This window comes from Malaclemys terrapin, chromosome 3 (assembly GCF_027887155.1).
Source record: "Malaclemys terrapin pileata isolate rMalTer1 chromosome 3, rMalTer1.hap1, whole genome shotgun sequence".
Classification (NCBI taxonomy): domain Eukaryota; kingdom Metazoa; phylum Chordata; order Testudines; family Emydidae; genus Malaclemys; species Malaclemys terrapin.
Genome location: NC_071507.1, coordinates 40,916,096 through 40,934,782, shown reverse-complemented (window position 1 = coordinate 40,934,782; position 18,687 = coordinate 40,916,096). Strand labels below are relative to the sequence as shown.

The following is an 18,687-nucleotide window of genomic DNA, read 5'->3' as shown; positions in this document are numbered from 1 at the left end:
GTGCTAAAGGGATAAAAATATCTGTGTAGACATTTGGGCTCGGGTTGGAGCCTGGCCCCCTTGCTGGGTTTAAGAGCCCAGATTCCAGCCAGAGCCCAAACAACCACACAGCTATATTTATCCCTGTAGAATGATCCCCACAAGCCAGAGCCGGTTGACCTGGGCACTGAGACTCTCTGCCACAGATCTTGTTTTTGCAGTATAAATGAGAGTTTAGGAGCCTAAATCCAGCTGAAAGCTAAATCATGTAGTAGGTATGTTTTGAAAATTTTAATCAGTCTTTAATTACTTGCTCACATACGGTTTGTTTCCCCGGGGCCCTGCCTCATTGAGTGAACAGGCCAGATAGTGCTGAATAAATGAGGCAGCTGCTAAAGATTTTTATTCTCTTCATTCAATTAATGGCCCCAGACTTATTTATTGCACACTATTCAAAGCCTGCAAGAAATACAGAATTAAGTATTTCCTTATGCTCTTGCTGTAGTATTGGAGTGTCTCACAAATATTAATTTATTTGCATGCCTCCACTGTGAGATCAGAGAGCACTGCTATCCCCATTTTACAGATAAGGAAATGGAGACAAAGAGGCTAGCCTGAGGCTGCATAATTTCTAACTTTGTGCTCATTCCTCCAGATCACATTTTTGGAGGTGCTGAGCATGCTCCGCTCCCATTGACTTCAGTTGCAGGTGTGAGTTCTCTGTGTTGCCACAAATTAGGCCCCATGTGTCTCAAGTTGAGCACTCAGTAAACAAGGAATACACAGCTAGTAGCTACCTGCCAAAATGATTTGCTCAGCATAACATAGGCTATGGCAGAAATGGGAAAAGAGCTCAGTTCTTGTTTGTGGTGTTCACTTCACTTAACCACAAAACCAACCTTTCTCCCCCTTTAGTACTCGGCCACATTCACTACACACTTTCCAACTTCTGCAACAAATGAGGCGGGAATCCTACAGGCAGCCTCATTTGCTACTCAGTCCTAATTCATCCTTTGAACTTCATCCATCCTGTGCACTGAATAAGATGGGTCCTATGGAAAAAATTGTATGTGATCATATAATTAAATATGATGGTGTAGTTCAGCCTCCTTGGGTACATGCATTAAGGTTCTATGGTATAGGGTTGAAAGGTGTAGTTTTAAATTGTTGGAAGCCAAGTAATTTAATTTAAAAAATGACTGACTAAAAATATTTATTTTAGCAAAACCATGGTAGGCCAGCTCATAGTAATTGTTTCTCTTACTCTTGGGGTGTGGCTCATGGCCTAGTCATATAGGGATTCTTTTAGGTACCTTAGGGGACACCCTGATTAAGAGCAAGCAGAATACTCACAATTATTAACCATGGCTATTTTATTATTAAAGAAGGGGTGGGAACACTGAACACAATGACCAAACATCAATGATAAACTGGTTACTTTTTTTTTTTTTTTTTTTTTTTTACAATCTTTGTACATCTCTGTGTGGGGAGCTTTTAAAAGAGATTACACCTCTAGAGGTGCTTTTCTCCTGAAACAAAATTCTTTTACCTATCTTTCATTTAGATACCAAATATACATTTCAAAATAAGTTTATGCCATTTTAAGCATTTGAACACTTAAAATACTTCCAACCATACATGTTTTTCTTAGAGGCTTATCCAAATGAAGTTTTTAGAGTAATTATAAAATTCATTTCAACTAGAATATTTCTAGAATTCTGTGTGTGGCTTTAACTGAGGTTTTCTTTGCAAAGAGCAGGCTAATAGACCTGCTTGTATGCCTTTGTTTATTGCTTGGATAACACATCCTACTAATTAACAGTCCCTACTACTGATAATACACCTTAACACACCCTTTACTTAAAACATAAATGTTCTGCATTGTCTGCCTTCTTGAGGTATGCTTGTCCTTGGGAGACAGAAGCAGAAACTTTCTGAAATTCCTTTGATATACAAGGTAGATGAGAGAGTACCTTTTATTGGACCAACTTCAGTTGGTAAAAGAGATGTTGCAGAACTTTAACATTTTGTAACATAAGTAGCTAGATATACATATTATATTTCCAAGCATCCTGGCTATAACAGTTTTGTAGCTATCTCTCATTCAGAGAAGGTGCAAACAAGTTTGTAGTGACTTAAAAATAGCAAGTTATAATTTTATTAATATCGTTTTTGCATCAATATTGAGGTCTCTTCTCCACAATGGGCAGCCTAAATTCTGGCTGTTCCAAACTTTCATGTGCTTGACTTTGCAATGTTCTTTTAGCATATGGTTTTTGGTGTGTGTGTGTGTGTGTGTGTGTGTGTGTGTATTTTTTTTTAAACGAAAAAGGTAAAAGCAAGTTCTGTTCTGTGCAACTATAACAATTGGCCCACTGTGCATCATCACTAGGCTTTGAACCCTGCATTTTCAGCATTGCAGCATAGCTTGTGTTAGTTAGCTGGAGGAGAGGGCTGTTTTCCTGGAGATGTGGGGTTGAATGGACATCTGGGTGGGAAGGGGGTTCAGGGAGAGCCTCATCCAGATCTCCTTCCCCCTCCCCCCTCCTCACCTGGAGTTGGGGGAGGACCTTCCACATGTGGTGTCCCTAGAGAGAGGGGAGCCACTGGAGCCATATCGTGAGTTCTGGGGTTGTGGGGAGAGGGAGACCTGCTAAGTCTGTGTCTCTGCCCCACCCCCCAAAAGTTCCTGGAGAGGCTGTCTGTTCCTTGGGTTTCCTGTACAGTGTGTTTGGTGCTGCTGCTTTGGGCGCATTGTGAGGCAGTCTTAATTTAAAATATTCATGTCAGGTTGTATGGGCATGCTATTAAAATGTTGTTGACAATGCAGTCAGTAGGAGGGAAATGGAAGTTCTCAAAAGTCTGTCAGCCAACCTGAACTGAAGGTAATGGGAGAAAGAAAAGACCCTTTTTGGCCACAGGACTTTCTCACTGGTGAAAGTCAAACAATGCCAAACAAATGGGGGTGTTAAAATTTTTCAGAAGAGATCAAGAGTCTTTCCTAATGGAAAATATTAGGCAACCTAGATCTATGGGTTTTTCCAGTTCCATCTTTAAGTATATCACCTCACAGTGGATCAAAGGTATATAGGTATCCAATGTGCATTTGATTTTTTTTTTTTTCAGGCTTTCCTCTAATCCACTGGTTAATTCATCCCTTTTTTCTCTAATCCTCTATCATGCAACAGAAAGTTATTTTCTTCATTGAGTAAAGAAAGCATTTTCAGAGCAGGAGGAGAATTTATTAATAAAATACATTATTTTTCAGATCTATTACTATCATAATGTGAAATGCAGAAGGGAGATGTTTGACAAAGACATAATAATGCTTCAGGTAATTACTTCTTTGTGTCTGTTATGTATATTAAATTGATAGAGAAACCTTCATACTGTATGTCTTGAATTTCCAACTTCTTCACATTTTTTTATAAGGGTTTCAATTCTCCCCTCTTGTGTTAAAATATCTTTTTCAAGAGAGGAACATATCATTTGGGGGGAACTGTGAAACTGCCTATTCTGTAGAGCTGTCAGATGAACTAAGTAAACAAACTGAAAAACTGGAGAGAAAACATTTCAATCTGGCTTCTTTCAATTATCAGTGTTACCAACTCTTTGCAATTTTCATGGATATCATAATATCTGGTGTTTTTTCTTAAACCCTGATCCTGGTCATTTAAATCTGTTTCATTTAAAAAAACAAAAAAAAAACAAAAAAAAAACTAACCCTCATGATTAAAGAGAGAAGCTTGAATAATAAAAGCTCAGAAACCAGAAGACAACTTAAAGACCCCAAATTTATTTCTAAAATCTCATTTTTAAGACCATTCCATGATTTTTTTTTTTTTTGGCTCTGGCTCATGATTTTTGAACGTTTGGAATTGGCAACTCTGTTATCATAATCATTGTTACTTGTAAGTATAGAAAGTACAAAATTTTCAGACATGGTTTGCAAGATGGTATCTCCTTAATGTAGTATTTTAATCATAGAGATGCATATACATACTTAAATCAGTTCTATAAGTAAAATTTTATTTGGAAGTCTTGGATTTTGGTTTTGTCCTCTGTCACCACTGTAAACACAACAGGCCTGACCCTACAAGGTATTGAGCTGCTTATCAGTTCAGAAGATAAAGCCCCAATTTTTTCATCTAGATTAATATTAAGATGAATATTCAAGAGCAGCTCTATTTTTGATCCCCACTTCAGGTCAGAGGGAAGTATTAGGGCCTGTATTTGCCCAATGTTGTTCTAATTTCAAATATTCTCTTTGCAAGAATTTAAGAGGGTTTAGGGTCCCCAGAAATCCCTGATCCCAAGCTCTGCCCTTAAAACTGCCTTTTGGCAGCAGTAGAGCCGGGTTCCCTGTAGTTAGTGGAAGGTGTGTGGCAGTGGCTGTCACCCCGAAACCCTGAATTGGTAGAGCCAAGCACGATAAGTATCAATGGACGCCTCCCATCCCATCCCAAGGTATTTAGATGGATGATAGGCAAGGTGGGGAACAAACATCCATAACAGAGGTAAGGGCAAATAGATCAGAGATGTCCTTCTACTCTTTAATGCCCCAGCCTCTCTGCGAATTGGGAAACAAGCATCCTCTTCCTCCTCCTCCCCCACAAGTCCCCTGAATGGGGAGAAGGACTGAAATGGGGGTTTGTGTTGAGGATAACACAGCCTGTTGTTCCTCTGTCCTTTGTGTTGCATTAAAGGGAGCTGTGAGAGCAAGGAGAAGCCAGTGTGGCTCTTCTTGTACCAGGGCTGTTGGAGCTCAGGTCGCTGGTTTGGTCATGGCTCTCCCTGCTCTTCTTTCTCCCTATGTATTGATGCAGATATGGAAACCATAGCCATAGTATGTTAAATGCACAGGCCGAACCTGTATTTAAAACTACTACCCAATTGGGTAACTACTCCAAACTACCCAGCGGGGTGGTTGCAGTGCAGACCTCAATTAGTACCAGCGATCCCAGGTACTACAGACCTGAGGGCAGGCTTTGTATGCTGTCAGGCCTGCCCAGAGACTCTGACTGGAAGCTGGAGTCCTGCCTTTCTGTCATTCTCTCTGCCACGGATAGGAGAGATTAGTGGAGCCACATGCTGTATGGCAAACTGGGGCATACTACCTCACCAGGCCATACTGTGCCCATGACCGATGCCCAGGCAACCCACAGAATTACAGGGACCTCAGATTAAACACTTTCTAAACCATCTCCATGGAGCCTGTCCAAGTTGTGAATATTGTAATTCTAAACCCTAAAATAGGCTTCCAAGATGCTGAATGGAAGGTGATAACCCACGCAGCAGTTTGCCACTTTTGCCATATGGTAAAAATTCCTTCCGTATCCCAAAACTGGTGATCAACCCCCAGCATTGAAGGAGATCCGTCATACTAATTTAATGGTGGGAAAGATGGGGCTGACAGTCAGCCTGAAATGGCTGCTCACCTGTGTAGCAAACTGTAGTGACTTCTCTTCTGCTCCAGCTCCTCTAGGCTGGAGTGAATCACCAGTTCCCATTTAAACCCCCACCACCCAATGCAGCAATGGCATGAGGGACAGGCTCTGATGCCTGGATGCAGCATTCAATACCCTTCACCCCTCCTTGCAGCACAAGGAAGAGGGGGAAGGTGAAAGAGAAGCATGAACCCCACAAGGGTGCTGAAGACAAATGAGGGCGGAAGCAGAGGGAGCACTGCCCCAACAACTTCTTCTGGTAGAGATTTCATTTCTTTCCGACTCTTGCTGTTCCCATCCCTATTAAAGCCACACCCTCGCACAGATCCAGAGGGCAAGTGTGCCTCCAATCTTTATAATCTTTGTGGGAGCGTTCCCCTTCTGTGCTAAGCTACTCCCTCTGGCTCCAGCACAGTTGTTTCTTAATGTGGCTCCTTCAGCAAGCCCAAAAGGACAGAAGCTGGGAATGAGCGGATGGATCACTTGATGATTACCTATTCTGTTCATTCCCTCTGGGGCACCTGGCACTGGCCACTGTTGGAAGACAGGCACTGGGCTAGATGGACCTTTGGTCTGACCAGTAGAGCCATTCTTATGTTCTTATGGAGTCTTTACTCTTTTGGGAGCTATGTGACTTGCAGATGTTTGCAGTGACACAAGACCGTCTTTTTAAAACAAGACCGCTTTTATTAGTCAACTGGAATACAGTTTTTTAGGGTCCTTAGGTTGGGATGGAAAACAAAGTTTATCTGTGTTTATGTTGACAGCACTACCTGCCTCTTTGGCCCCCAATATCCAGGATTTCATCTCTTCTCCTATACTGAGCAGCAAAGTTCTCATCACAGTGTGCTCTGACATCCAGTCACTCTGTTTTGCCTTCCCGTCACTAGAAGTTAATGCCCTTTTGTTGATCTTTGATTGTATTTTCAATTTAAATCCATTTACATATTGACAGTTCTTGATCACATAGGCGTGTCTGAATTGGAATGAATGAATGATTAACACCCATCTCTTATTTCCTTGACCCAGAGAAAGATTTAACCCCATCAGTCCTAGTAGGTCACAATACAAAAGTGAGTGGGGAAATGGAGTCGTGCATATTTTTTATAAAAATGCAGAAATGTCACACATTCTCTGCTTCTCACCCCCTCCCTTCAAGAAGAAACTGAGGGGGATCACTTGTCCGGTAGTCTAGAGATGTTTGTGCTGTTGTGCACCTCCTTTCAGGACAAAGCATCTGCTGTTACATTTGTGCTCCTCTTAAAATGAGTTACTTCCATGTAATAATCTTGGAGGTGTAGGCTCCATCTTAACAACTTCGTGTTAAAAACCTCTCATTTGATATAGCTCAGCCAGTGGTGATGGTTTCTGATTAGTGATTAGCATGATAGCATATATGTAAGTATTTTTAAAAGGGGCTTTTCAAGGACCTAAATCTTTCTATCTTTACACTAAAAGTCAAGAGAAGATTTGTTAGTTTGTCATAGGTAAAGCCAGATAGCTAGCATGAATTATGAACAGCTCAAGAAAGATGGGTTTCTGAACCTGTTAAAGTTCGTTTGCTGATGATTAGTAAAAATTGGAGCTGATGGCTATGCTGCACTCATATGTCCTGAGGCATGATGAAGCAGCTGTTCCAAACAGGGGACCAGGAAAGATCCCCTTTTCTCCTGAAGATAACCAAGCAATGTGAGCAGTGTAATATTAGGGAGTTTTGAGTTATCCCCAGTCCTTTTCAATGAACATCAGCAGGAGGATATGGCATATTCCTGGGTTGAGGACAGGAGTTCTTAGGGGTCCTAACACAACTACTCTCCCACAGATTATTTTATTTTTTTAAATAGGTCCAGGTTATTCAAATAGATAATGTTAGGCCATTATGGATCCTGGTCCTCATTTTTTCTTAAACTGTAGATAGTGTGACCACATTTTAAACCAGTATTCTTTTTTATAATATTTTCTTATCAGGAAAGCTTGGAAAGTGTTCATTTACCAAGTTTTTTTGCGGAGGAACTATTTTTAAACAAGTACAGACTTCATTTATATATGCATATTAAATGATCCACAATACTTCTTAGTTTCACAAATTAGGATAGCAGAAACAAAAAGATAATGGGTGGGGGCCAAGCTGTTCGGGGAGTCAGGGGACCAGGGCCGGGGGGTTGGATAAAGGGAGGGGGGCTCAGGAGGGCAGCCTAAGAACTGAAAATAAACTTGTATGAATTTGATTTATAACACATTTGTGTAAGATCTTAGGTTGTAACTTTTTCTTGGGGTAGGGACCGTATCTGTTTTTAAAGCACCTAGTCCAGGGTGGGCAAACTTTTTGGCCCAGGGGCCACATTGGGGTTGCAAAACTGTATGGAGGGCTGGGTAGGGAAGGCTGTGCCCCCCCCCAAACAGCCTGGCCCCCACCCCCCCATCTGCCCCCTCCCACTTCCCACCCGCTGACTGCTCCCCTCAGAACCGCCGACCCATCCAACCTCCCCCTGCTCCTTGTTCCCTGATCGCCCCCTCCCGGGACCTTCTGCCCCTAACCCTTCCCCCCCCCCCCCCAGGACCCAACCCCCTATGAAACCCCTCTGCTCCCTGTCCCCTGACTGCCCCGACCCCTATCCACACCCCTGCCCCCTGACAGGCCCCCCGGGGCTCCCTCGCTTATCCAACCCCCCCATTCCCCATCCCCTGACTGCCCTCCCCCCCGAACCTTCACTCCATCCAACCGCCCCCTGTCCCCTGACTGCCCCCTGGAACCCTCCGCCCTTTATCCAATCCCCTAGCCCCATTACTATGCCGTTCAGAGCAGCGTGTCTGGCAGCCACGCCGCCCAGCCAGAGCTAGACACCCTGCCACCCAGAGCGCTGCCCGCGCAGCGGCGTGGCTGCAGGGAGGGGGGACAGAAGGGGAGGGTCCAGGGGCTAGCTTCCCGGGCCGGGAGCTCAAGGGCCGGGCAGGACAGTCCCGCAGGCCGGATGTGGCCCGTGGGCCGTAGTTTGCCCACCCCTGACATAGTCCTATGGGGTCCGGTCCACGATTAGGGCCTCTAGAAATTTAATTCCAATAATCTTGCATTTCAACTGTTTGATTAAAAACAAAAAGGAAAACAGCCCTGGTCTTGCAAGAGACTCTGTTCAGGCAAACCTGTGCACCTCTGCGGCATCACTTGCAGGATTGGTGCCTATTTAAGTAATTTAATTTGTATGGGGAAAAATAAATTCCATAAGGAATACACTGTGAACAAATATTGTACTTTGTGCATAATATCCATCCACCCCATAATTCCACCTATTCAATTTTTACATGTGTAATAAACTTTTTCTATTTTTTCCTTGAACCTTTTTTTCAAATAGACAGGTGTGTCCATGATGGATCCAAACCATTTCCTGATGATAATGCTGAGTCGCTTTGAACTTTATCAGATATTTAGCACTCCAGACTACGGCAAAAGATTTAATACTGAAAATACCAATAAGGTACTCTTATATTTTTGTCATAATTTTTTTAATGGAAAAACTGAAATTTTTTGTTTTGTTTTTGGAAAACTCTTAAAGGTAAACAGATGACTACAAAATAAACTACAACTTAGTACTTCAAGGTTTTTTGTACACTGGTACTTTTGTCGTTAAGATGTTTGTCGCTCAGGGGTGTGAAAAAACACCCCCTTGAATGACACAAGTTTTAACGATGAAAAGCACTGATGTGGATGGCGCTTCGTCGGGGGGAGCCCTACCCTTGGCGACGAAACTACCGCCCCTCATTGGAGGTGGTTTTATTTTATCGCCAAAAGAGCTCTCTCCTGGCAATAAAGAGTGGCTACACAGCGCATCTTATAATGGCACGGCTGCAGCAGCACAGCTGTGCCGTTGTAAGGTGGGAAGTATAGAAATAGCCTTAGAATGACAAAGTAACTGCATTGAAAGGAGTGGAAATTTTGATACCTGGGACATGTAGCAGAGAAATTATCACATGTGGTACTAAAGCAGAACAGTTCCCCTTATAAGGAGCTCTTGGGTGATTTTAAAATGTAGATTTAAAATGTCATACTACTGTTGTTGTCTCACGCTCTGACTCATCAGGTTCTGAATGTTCTGCAAAGACATTACACTGGACCCTTGGTGTGGAGACAGTTTCTCATGTCATTCAACAGCAGTCTCGTTAGAGAAAAGTGATGATGTTGGATTCCAGAGGGAGAATCTGGCAGAAACCGTGGTTATTACTCAGAATAATACCATATCTGACATGGGTTAACACAAATGAACTCAGGAAATAAAAGAAGCTGTTTTGAAAGTGCTAAACTTTGTAAATTAAGTTATGATGCATTTAATTAGAAAATCCATTAAATAAGCATCTACAAAGTTGATACTCTTGCCTCATAAACTTGCATCTGGGTATTGAAATGCACCAAAAAAAAATCACACTCAAAATTTGCCATGGGTGCAGTTTTGTGTAAATAAACTGGAATTTTAAAGTGACACCACAAATTAATAATGGATCATATGTTTAGCATTTAAGAGGAGTGTAAAGAATTATTACTGCATCTCAATAAATGGCTAGCATTGGTAGGTTTAAGGGTGAGCATGGGCAACAGACCTTAGGTTGCAATTTGAAATCTTAGAAAATCTATTTCCAAAAAATATTTGAAAATGTTTTACTTGTTAACTGAAAAATGTTTATTCATTCTTTCTCCATTTATTTTCATTCAGGATGTAGTTCAGCAGAATAATACTCTTGTAGAAGAAATGTTATATCTAATTATAATGATTGTTGGTAAGTTAAAATATATTTAATCAATTCAATTCATTTCAAGTTGGATCATGTTGTTGGTGTCATTTTACATCGCCATGTGGGCCACTTGAGTTTTTTTTTCTGTTCTCTCATTTCTTGCATCTCATGATTCTTTCCTAGGAGGAAGGAAAGGCCCTTCTTGGTTCAGCAGTGGCCCCTCTAGCCTAAGAGTCACATTTACCAGTCCCCATGAGTGTTCACTCCAGTCATTCTTCTCTAGATGAATACTCATAAAGATACAGAGCCTCAAGGCTAGGTTGGCTTAATTTGTGGTTTGGGAAGAGCAGTGGGTGAGCCAGAGTTAGGGAAAGCCCCTTTCCCTGAGGCTATGGGGGGAAAGAGAATAAGAATACTCATTTTAAACTAGTCTTTCAGTGATTAATTATGCATTTATGTTCATTATTGTGTTCATAATATGTTAATTGATTGTTTTCATTTTTACAGGAGAGAGATTTAGTCCTGGAGTAGGACAGGTAAATGCTACAGATGAAATCAAGCGAGAAATTATCCATCAGTTGAGCATCAGACCCATGGCCCACAGTGAATTAGTAAAAGCATTACCAGAAGATGTAAGTAATTTGAAAAAAATATGTACAAAGTAATCTGTATCCAAACCTTATGTGTCTGAATCTTCTGAAACAGGCTTGTCGTTTCAAAGCTTGTCTCTGTCACCAGCAGAAGTTGGTCCAACAAAAGATATTACTTCACCCACCTTGTCTCTTGGAATGTATAGTCAGTATGTGATTCCAACTGCAGGTTTAAAACGTACTGAACAGCTCTCGCAACAATATAAACTTTCAATTACAGTAACTCCTCACTTAACGTTGTAGTTATGTTCCTGAAAAATGCGACTTTAAGTGACACGATGTTAAGCGAATCCAGTTTCCCCATAAGAATTAATGTAAATGAGGGGGTTAGGTTCCAGGGAATTTTTTTTCACCAGTCAAAAGACTATATACACACATACATAGGGTTACCATATTTCAGCAAGCAAAAAAAAAGGGACGGGAGGAGCCCTGCCCTAGCCCCGCCCCCATCCTGCCCTAGTCCCGCCCCTGCCCCTCCCACTCCCCCCCTCAGAACCCCCAACCCTCCCCCCGCTCCTTGTCCCCTAACTGCCCCCCAGGACTCCACCCTCTACCTAAGCCTCCCTGCCTCTTGTCCTCTGACTGACCCTACCCTCTACCTGTACCCTGACTGCTGCAACCCTTATCCACACCCCCACCCCCAGACAGACCCCTGGGACTTCCACGCCCCATCCAACCACTCTCCACCCCCTGACAGCCCACCCCAGAACTCCCGACCTATCTAAACCTCTCTGCTCCCTGTCCCCTGACTGCTCCGATCCCTCTCCCCACTTCTGCCCCCTGACAGCCCCGCCCCCAGAACTCCCAAACCCCCCACCCTCGCTCCTTGTCCCCTGACTGCCCCCTCCTGGGACCCCTGCTCCTAACTGTCCTCCAGGACCCTACCCCCTACCTGTACCCTGACTGCCCAAAACCTTATCCACCCCCCCCCCTAAAGCCCCCCCCCCCTCCGCTCTCTTGACTGCCCCCTCCAAAACCTCCCTGCCCCTTCTCTGACCCCCTGGCCCCCTTGTTGTTGGCCTTCGCCTAACGTCTCTGTGAACTTGCTCAGGAACGGCCTGAGCCGTTCGTCCCGGCACGCTGGGCAGCAGGGGAGGAGGAGCGGGGGAGGAGCTCCAGACTGCCGGAGGCGATCTGTGAATGCAGGGAGGGACGGAGGGAGGGAGTGCTCTCTGCTGCAGGGGAAGCAGAGGAGGGGCTCTCTCTGGCTGTCGGAGCCCCATGTAAGTTGCACCATCCGGCCGGCTGCCCTGTTAGCCGCGTGCGCTCTGCATTGGAGGAAGGGGGGGAAGTCCGGACATTTACAAATTCCCCCCGGACGCTATTTTTAGCTCAAAAAGCCAGACATGTCCGGGGGAATCCGGACGAATGGTAACCCTACATATACACATATATAGTATAAGTTTTAAACAAACAATTTAATACTGGTACGCAGTGATGATAATTGTGAAGCTTGGTTGAGGTGGAGGAGTCAGAGGGTGGGATATTTCCCTTACTCCTAAATGATGAACTAGCAATTCTCTGAGCCCTCAAGGGTTAACTCTCTTACTCTGCAAGGCAGCAGGAATGGAGGGAGATATGCGCATTTCCCTTAAGTACACTGCCTTGTTAATTAGATCAGTTTGCTGAGACCACAGCTGCTGCAATCTCCCTCGGTCCTGAGCCCTGCTCTATGGAAGATGGGGTAAGTGGGGTGCAGGAGCAGGGGGGAGGGGAACACCCTGACATTAGCCCCTCTTTTTCCCCCCCACTCTCCCCTGGCACAGCAAGCAGGAGTCTCGGGGAGCAGCTCCATGGCAGTGGGGGGAGGGACACAGCTGAACTGCAGGCAGCTGCTGCACAGGGAACTTAGGGGAGCGGGGAGCTGATAGAGTGCTGCCGGTCCACCCTGGTTCCAAGCCCCCACCAGCTAGCTGCAATGGGCTGCTCTTCCTGCAAGCAGTAGACCAAGCAGGTGGCTGCCAAAGGACTTAGAAGTGAGCATTACACAACTTTAAACGAGCATGTTCCCTAATTGATCAGCAATGTAACAATGAAACAACGCGATCGCGGACGACTTTAAGTGAGGCGTTACTGTAGCTTATGGTGTATTCAGCATCCCTGAAGTTCTTGGCTAATTGAGACTGCATGGTATTATAAACAATATAGCATATTGTGAAATGGAACACTGAACTTGGATGAGAAGAAACACTGATTATTGTAAATCTTTGATAAATACTTATATAAGATAGCAAAAAGGGAATTTTTCTAATGTTTTTAAAATGTGACTTTAAAAAAAAATTTAAACTGAAAATTCTGGAAGAATTGTGACTTACTTTCAAGTTGTGTAATAAATTTTCGTTGATTAAAAATTTTTTCTTTTTTATGAAGATGATTCCAGTCTCTGTGATTCATGAAACAAACGTAGATTAAAATCTGGAATTTAAAATGAGTTACATTTGTGATCCTTGAATAGTTAAATAAAGTACTATTTAGTGATCTAGAAAGAATGTATGAATGTCTGGTTTTGGTTTTTGTAACACATCTTAAAGGGAGGATGCTTGCATGTAACTTGAAATCTAATCAATTTTTAAAAATGCTTTAAGTACTTCACTAACCATGAGTCCTCCTGCCGGGTGTTGTGGGTTGGTTTGTTCGTTTGTTTTGGTGGGGGAGTTTGAAAGGGGGATTGCAAGCACATTTTCCTATTTCTTTTACTTTGCTCACTTGTTGCTGTATCAAAGGCTCTCAGAAACAGGGGAAACTGACTATACATAAGATGCTGACAAATGCATAAAATAACTAAAGAAAATAGTTGTTTTTTAATCTTTCAGTTCCAGTAATTTTAGGTGTAACTTATACAATAGTAGCTTTAAAAAAAAATTGTACTGAAGTATGACTCTAAAATTGGCATGGTCTCTTAAGATGAAACTGTAAAAATCGTTGAATGTGTTTTAAAGACTGCTAAAAAAGACATACATAAAAAGTGCCAGAAGAATGACTTAGTATTGCATATATTTTGCGTCACGTGCCTGGTGCTGTATTTGATATGGCAGGAAAGAAGTTAATCAGATAACTAATGTGGTTATGCATCATTTCTATTTTTTTAACTCCATGCAGGAGAACAAAGAGACTGGAATGGAAAGTGTGATTGAAGCTGTTGCGTGTTTCAAGTATGTTTTACTTTTTATTCTGATCTCACTTTTTTAAAAAATGGAATGCGAGTTATTTATGTAAGGGAGTAAAACCATAGGCCAGAGCTGAAGCATTTCCCCACACAGCTCTGCTAATGTGCCTCATTCATAACCTGTATCACCTCTGCTATTTTATTCCTAGGACATTTCATGAGCAGCAATTTTTAATCATGCCAATTTAGGATTAAGTTGCTCATATAAATGGTTGTAACTAACGTATATTTTTTCTTTATAGAAAACCTGGATTAACAGGCAGAGGATTGTATGAACTAAAACCAGAATGTACCAAGGATTTCAATCTCTATTTCTATCACTTTTCAAGGGCAGAGCAATCTAAGGTAACTAACAAAAACCAAGAGACTTATCACTTCTTAAATTGTCTTCTGTATACTTGGCTTCTAAAGCTGTATTCTTCTTTTAAGTGCTAATATGAGCCAATATTTTTAGACAAGCTTTACTCTTCTAGATCATATTTAGAGAATTTGACTGATTCTGCAATAAACCCTGTGCCAGTGGACCACTGTGCAGAGATCCACTGAAATCAGTGAGGCTTCATGTAGGTGTAGGAGTCTGCCTGCACAGAACTCATTACTTGGTTAGGGTCTTAATGTACCAAAATATTTTGATGACCTAAGTTTCCATTCAGTTTTATGGAGTTCACCACTTCAGTAGTTCCGATTTATAAAAGTTCAGACTTGTTTCATAATTGTTGCTTAAAAAGTAGAGGGTCTGTGTGTGTAGTCAGTTTGTGTCTTTGTACAGATTTGGAATAATCTTAGCACCATTCCTTTTGTCAGGCAGAGGAAGCACAAAGAAAGCTGAAAAGACAAAACAGAGAAGATACAGGTATAACCTTGGGGAAGTAGAGGGGAGGGGAAGTATGGTGTATATATATTCACATGGATGCCCCCATTTTCTCTTATTTTCACACTCAAAGGCTATGCATTAGAATAACAACACCTTTTAGATTACCCAAAAAGCAATCTTTTTTTTTTCTCCAACCCAGTAAGCAAGGATTTGAATTTAAATCTGTCTTGGAGCCAGCCTCCTGAATTCCTTATCCCCCCAGCATACTTGCTTTTCTGACTCAGAGTAATTCGTGTTAAACAAAGGTGTCCTATTTTCAGGAAAAAAAAAAATTGGTCTATTATCTGTATTGCTTATCCTTAGTGTTTTATATATTAATGCTTTTACTTCACTTCTTTACCCCAATAATGTAAGGCAAAAAGTTTGTGGGGAAATTAATGCTTTCCTTTGTTCCATATCTCTGTTTAATGCTTTTTTATAATTCAGTTAAGTAGTTTTTAGGTTTATGAAGTACTTTACCTAATAATGCAACTTTATCAAGCAATTACATAGTATATTGGTTTAGATTCTACTCAATAAAGAGAAGTTCTAAATTGTTAAGTATTTGGAACGTTTCAAAAGCTTTAATGTTTAGCAAATGAATTTCTGTTTCAGCACTTCCTCCTCCTGTTCTGCCTCCTCTCTCTCCTCTTTTTGCAAGCCTGATTAATATTCTCCAGTCCGATGTCATGTTGTGCATTATGGGAACAATACTCCAGTGGGCAGTAGAACATAACAGCTATGCCTGGTCAGAGTCCATGCTGCAGAGGGTATGTATAGACATTTAAGTCTGTGCATGTGTTAGAGTAGAAATATCCATTTTAGTGTATTGATATTTACATCTATGTATAGATCCTGGTAACTTCAATGGCATCAGGAATATCTTAACTGCCAAATGAGTTAAGCATGAAAAATGTAGAAGATCAAATGTAAATAGAGGATTTTTTTCTAGCTTACTCTTAGTTAGAAAAATAACACCTAGTGTCTTCAAAATATCAACTAGTTAATTAGTATTAGTTTTGAATTGCATGCAGCAAATCATCTTTGAGTATGAAAGCACAGGTAGGGGAAGCATGTTCTAGAGCTCTTGGTACATTTTTAACAGGTGGCCTCAATTTCAAATATATTTGTATATGTAAGAGGAAAGAATTCTGTTTGGACTAGTTAGAATAATTCTATAATTTTATGGTAAGGAAAGCATTTTTCTTCTCTTGCAACTTTGTATTTTCAAGATTCTGTAACTTTAAAAAAAACAGTACATTTGGGCGTTGAAATATCTAAAGCTTGTTCTCTACTCAAAGGTAAATCTTTTTTGAAAAATGTGTTTTTAAAAACAAAAAAAAAAACAAAAGGAAAAAACCAAATGGAATGGAATTTTGAGACACAGAAACAAAACTAAAAAGCAATTTTCTCCAGTTACGGGACTTTTCAGATTTTCTGTGTAACTTTATAATTGCCTTTAAAAAAAAAAAAACACATTTTCAAGCTTGGCATAGACTTAATCCCCCATGAGGGCCCTTGTCTTTGATGTGTGAAAATTTTTTGTTTACAAATAAGTTTTTAATCTTAACTGGCAAAAGTAAGGATTACTCATCTGTGTAAAGACTGCAGGATTGGGCTCAAAATACTAACAATTTGAAAATGTATTTGATTCTGAGACCATACATGTCTTTATTGGAATGTTGAGACTGAATTTCCCAACTGTGCTTTTAAAATTCACTCTAATTTGATGCTTTGCGCTCAAAAGGTGCAGTGTATAAATCTGAACTGAATTAAATATCACAGTAATATTGTACAAAATAATAACTGTGCTAGAGGGACAAGATGTAATTGCTGTGGGAACCATAACATTGAAATCTTAACAACGTAAGAGTCAGGAAGTTTAATCATAATTAAGGCTACGATTTAGTCAGGGATTCCATGAATTTACCGGACCTCCATGACTTCTTCCACTTAAGCTGTCAGCAGCTGAAGCAGGGGCTGGAGGCAGGACTGTGTGCTCCTGCCCTGCTGCAACTGGGGCTGGATGGCTGGAATCAGGATCCTGCAGCTCCTGCCCTGTGGTTTGTGGAGGGATTGCAGTCGGGCTGTGTGCCCCTGTCCCACAGCTGCTGCCAACTCTAAAGTGGGGCCTGTGCACCCTTGTGGCTGCGCCCCAGCCCCATGGCGGAGGCTGCAGAAGTGGCCATGCGCCTCTGCCCCATGGCTGTGGCCAGCTCCAGAGCTTTGGCTGCGCACCCCCGCTGCACCCCCCTTCCTGTGCCTACTGCTGGGGGCTGTGCTGCAGCCGGGGCCGTGCACCCCAGCCCCAGGGCTTCTGCTGGGAGCTACAGATGGGGCTGCATGCCCCTTCCCGGCAGCAGCAGCTGGCTGCAGCCAGCTCCAGAGCTGGGGCTGCGCCCCTACTGCTGTGCTCCAGCCAGTCGTGTGGCTTCTGCTGGGCACCATGCTGCAGCCGGGGCTGCATGCCCCTGCCCGGGGGCTATGGCCAGCTCCGGAGCAGGAGGCTGCAGCCACTGAAGTTGGGGGTGTCTCCCCGCAATGGTAGGCGTCTTGGCCTGTCAGTCTCCCTCTTCCCCCATGAGACTCCATTCCTCCTCCCTATTTAGCCCTGCCCCCAGTTATTTTTAATAAAATCGCAGATAGGTCACGGGCTCCATGAATTTTTGTTTATTGCCAGTGACCTGTCTTTTACTTTTACTAAAAATAACCGTGACAAAATCTTAGCCTTAATCATAATTCAGTAACATATTTTTCATACATTTAATAGAGTCGGTATTTGAATATGCGAGCCTAATTCTACTTGGATACTTGCATGTTAGTCTCATTGACGTGAATGGAAGTTGAATGCACGTATTGGAGAGCAGAATTTTGCCCAAACAGTGACAGACTGCAGTATATTGACAATTACCCTGAGAATTCAGATAATTTGGCTTGAATTAATAGTTTTCTAGTTAATTCATTCTAATTCCTTGGTTATGTTGGAGGATCCCAGGGCTTTGCACTTTCCCTTTATTATCTTCAGCTGTGTTACACTCAGGATTAGTGACTGTTTGTCTAATAAATGGCCCAAGATGGTTACAATTTACTAGGTTCCTCTTGTTGTTAATTCCTGGAATTGAATGCTCCAGTACATGTGGAAGAACTTTCTCTGACTTTTCTGGAACTTAATCTATGGTAGCCAGAGACAGTATGTTTGACAAGCTTCAGAGTTCACTGCTAGGTTTATCTATTTTAAACTCTTGATTTCAGCCATTTTATGGCCAGTTTGGGCAGTTTTTATTTTCAGTTTAATGCGGCACCATTTATAAATTGGTAAATAGCTGGATAACTGATTTTTATTTCAATCTTAAGATGCTGCTAGACAGTTAAGTTTTAATAGTTCATGCTTTAGTTTTTTCAGGAAACTTTCCTGTACGTTAGGGCAAAGAAGTTTAAAACTTGTGCGTGCATTTTATGCGAAAGTCCCAATAATAATATGCGGCTACCCCCAACAAATGAAGAAATACAGCAGAAGCTGGCTTAACCCAAACCAGGGTTGTTCTTTGTACTATGGTCCCTATGGGTGCTTTACCTTAGGATGTATGTGCTCCCAAGCGTTCTTGATCATACATTTTTAGTTAGCAGGGCCTGCGCCTGCACACCATTGTGCTCTGATGCAAGGATATGTAGGGAGGGGCAAACCTGCCACTGCCACTCCAGTTCCTTCACCGATGACTTTGGCTCGAGATGGAGCATTGTAGTGTCCATGTTAGCTTCACAGCTACTACCTTTATTCTTTATTTTTTTCTTAGTGTTTTATTTAATTTTGTTCTTTGTTTCTCATTTGGTTTAAGCACAGGCTTACGCTTTTGGGGAGTCCTCCCCTCA

At 42.1% G+C, this 18,687-nt stretch overlaps 1 protein-coding gene across 3 annotated transcripts in view; it reads left to right on the top strand.

The window, feature by feature from the left end:
- Window positions 1–18,687, top strand: part of UBR2 (ubiquitin protein ligase E3 component n-recognin 2) — a 109,828-nt gene that overhangs the window by 43,835 nt on the left and 47,306 nt on the right. For all 3 annotated transcript variants that reach the window (XM_054022190.1, XM_054022187.1, XM_054022189.1), the window contains exons 18-25: window positions 3,248–3,313; window positions 8,777–8,899; window positions 10,130–10,193; window positions 10,656–10,780; window positions 13,898–13,950; window positions 14,207–14,309; window positions 14,769–14,817; window positions 15,433–15,587. In XM_054022190.1, the coding sequence (XP_053878165.1) occupies window positions 3,248–3,313; window positions 8,777–8,899; window positions 10,130–10,193; window positions 10,656–10,780; window positions 13,898–13,950; window positions 14,207–14,309; window positions 14,769–14,817; window positions 15,433–15,587 (738 nt within the window). The remainder of the gene's footprint in view (window positions 1–3,247; window positions 3,314–8,776; window positions 8,900–10,129; window positions 10,194–10,655; window positions 10,781–13,897; window positions 13,951–14,206; window positions 14,310–14,768; window positions 14,818–15,432; window positions 15,588–18,687) is intronic.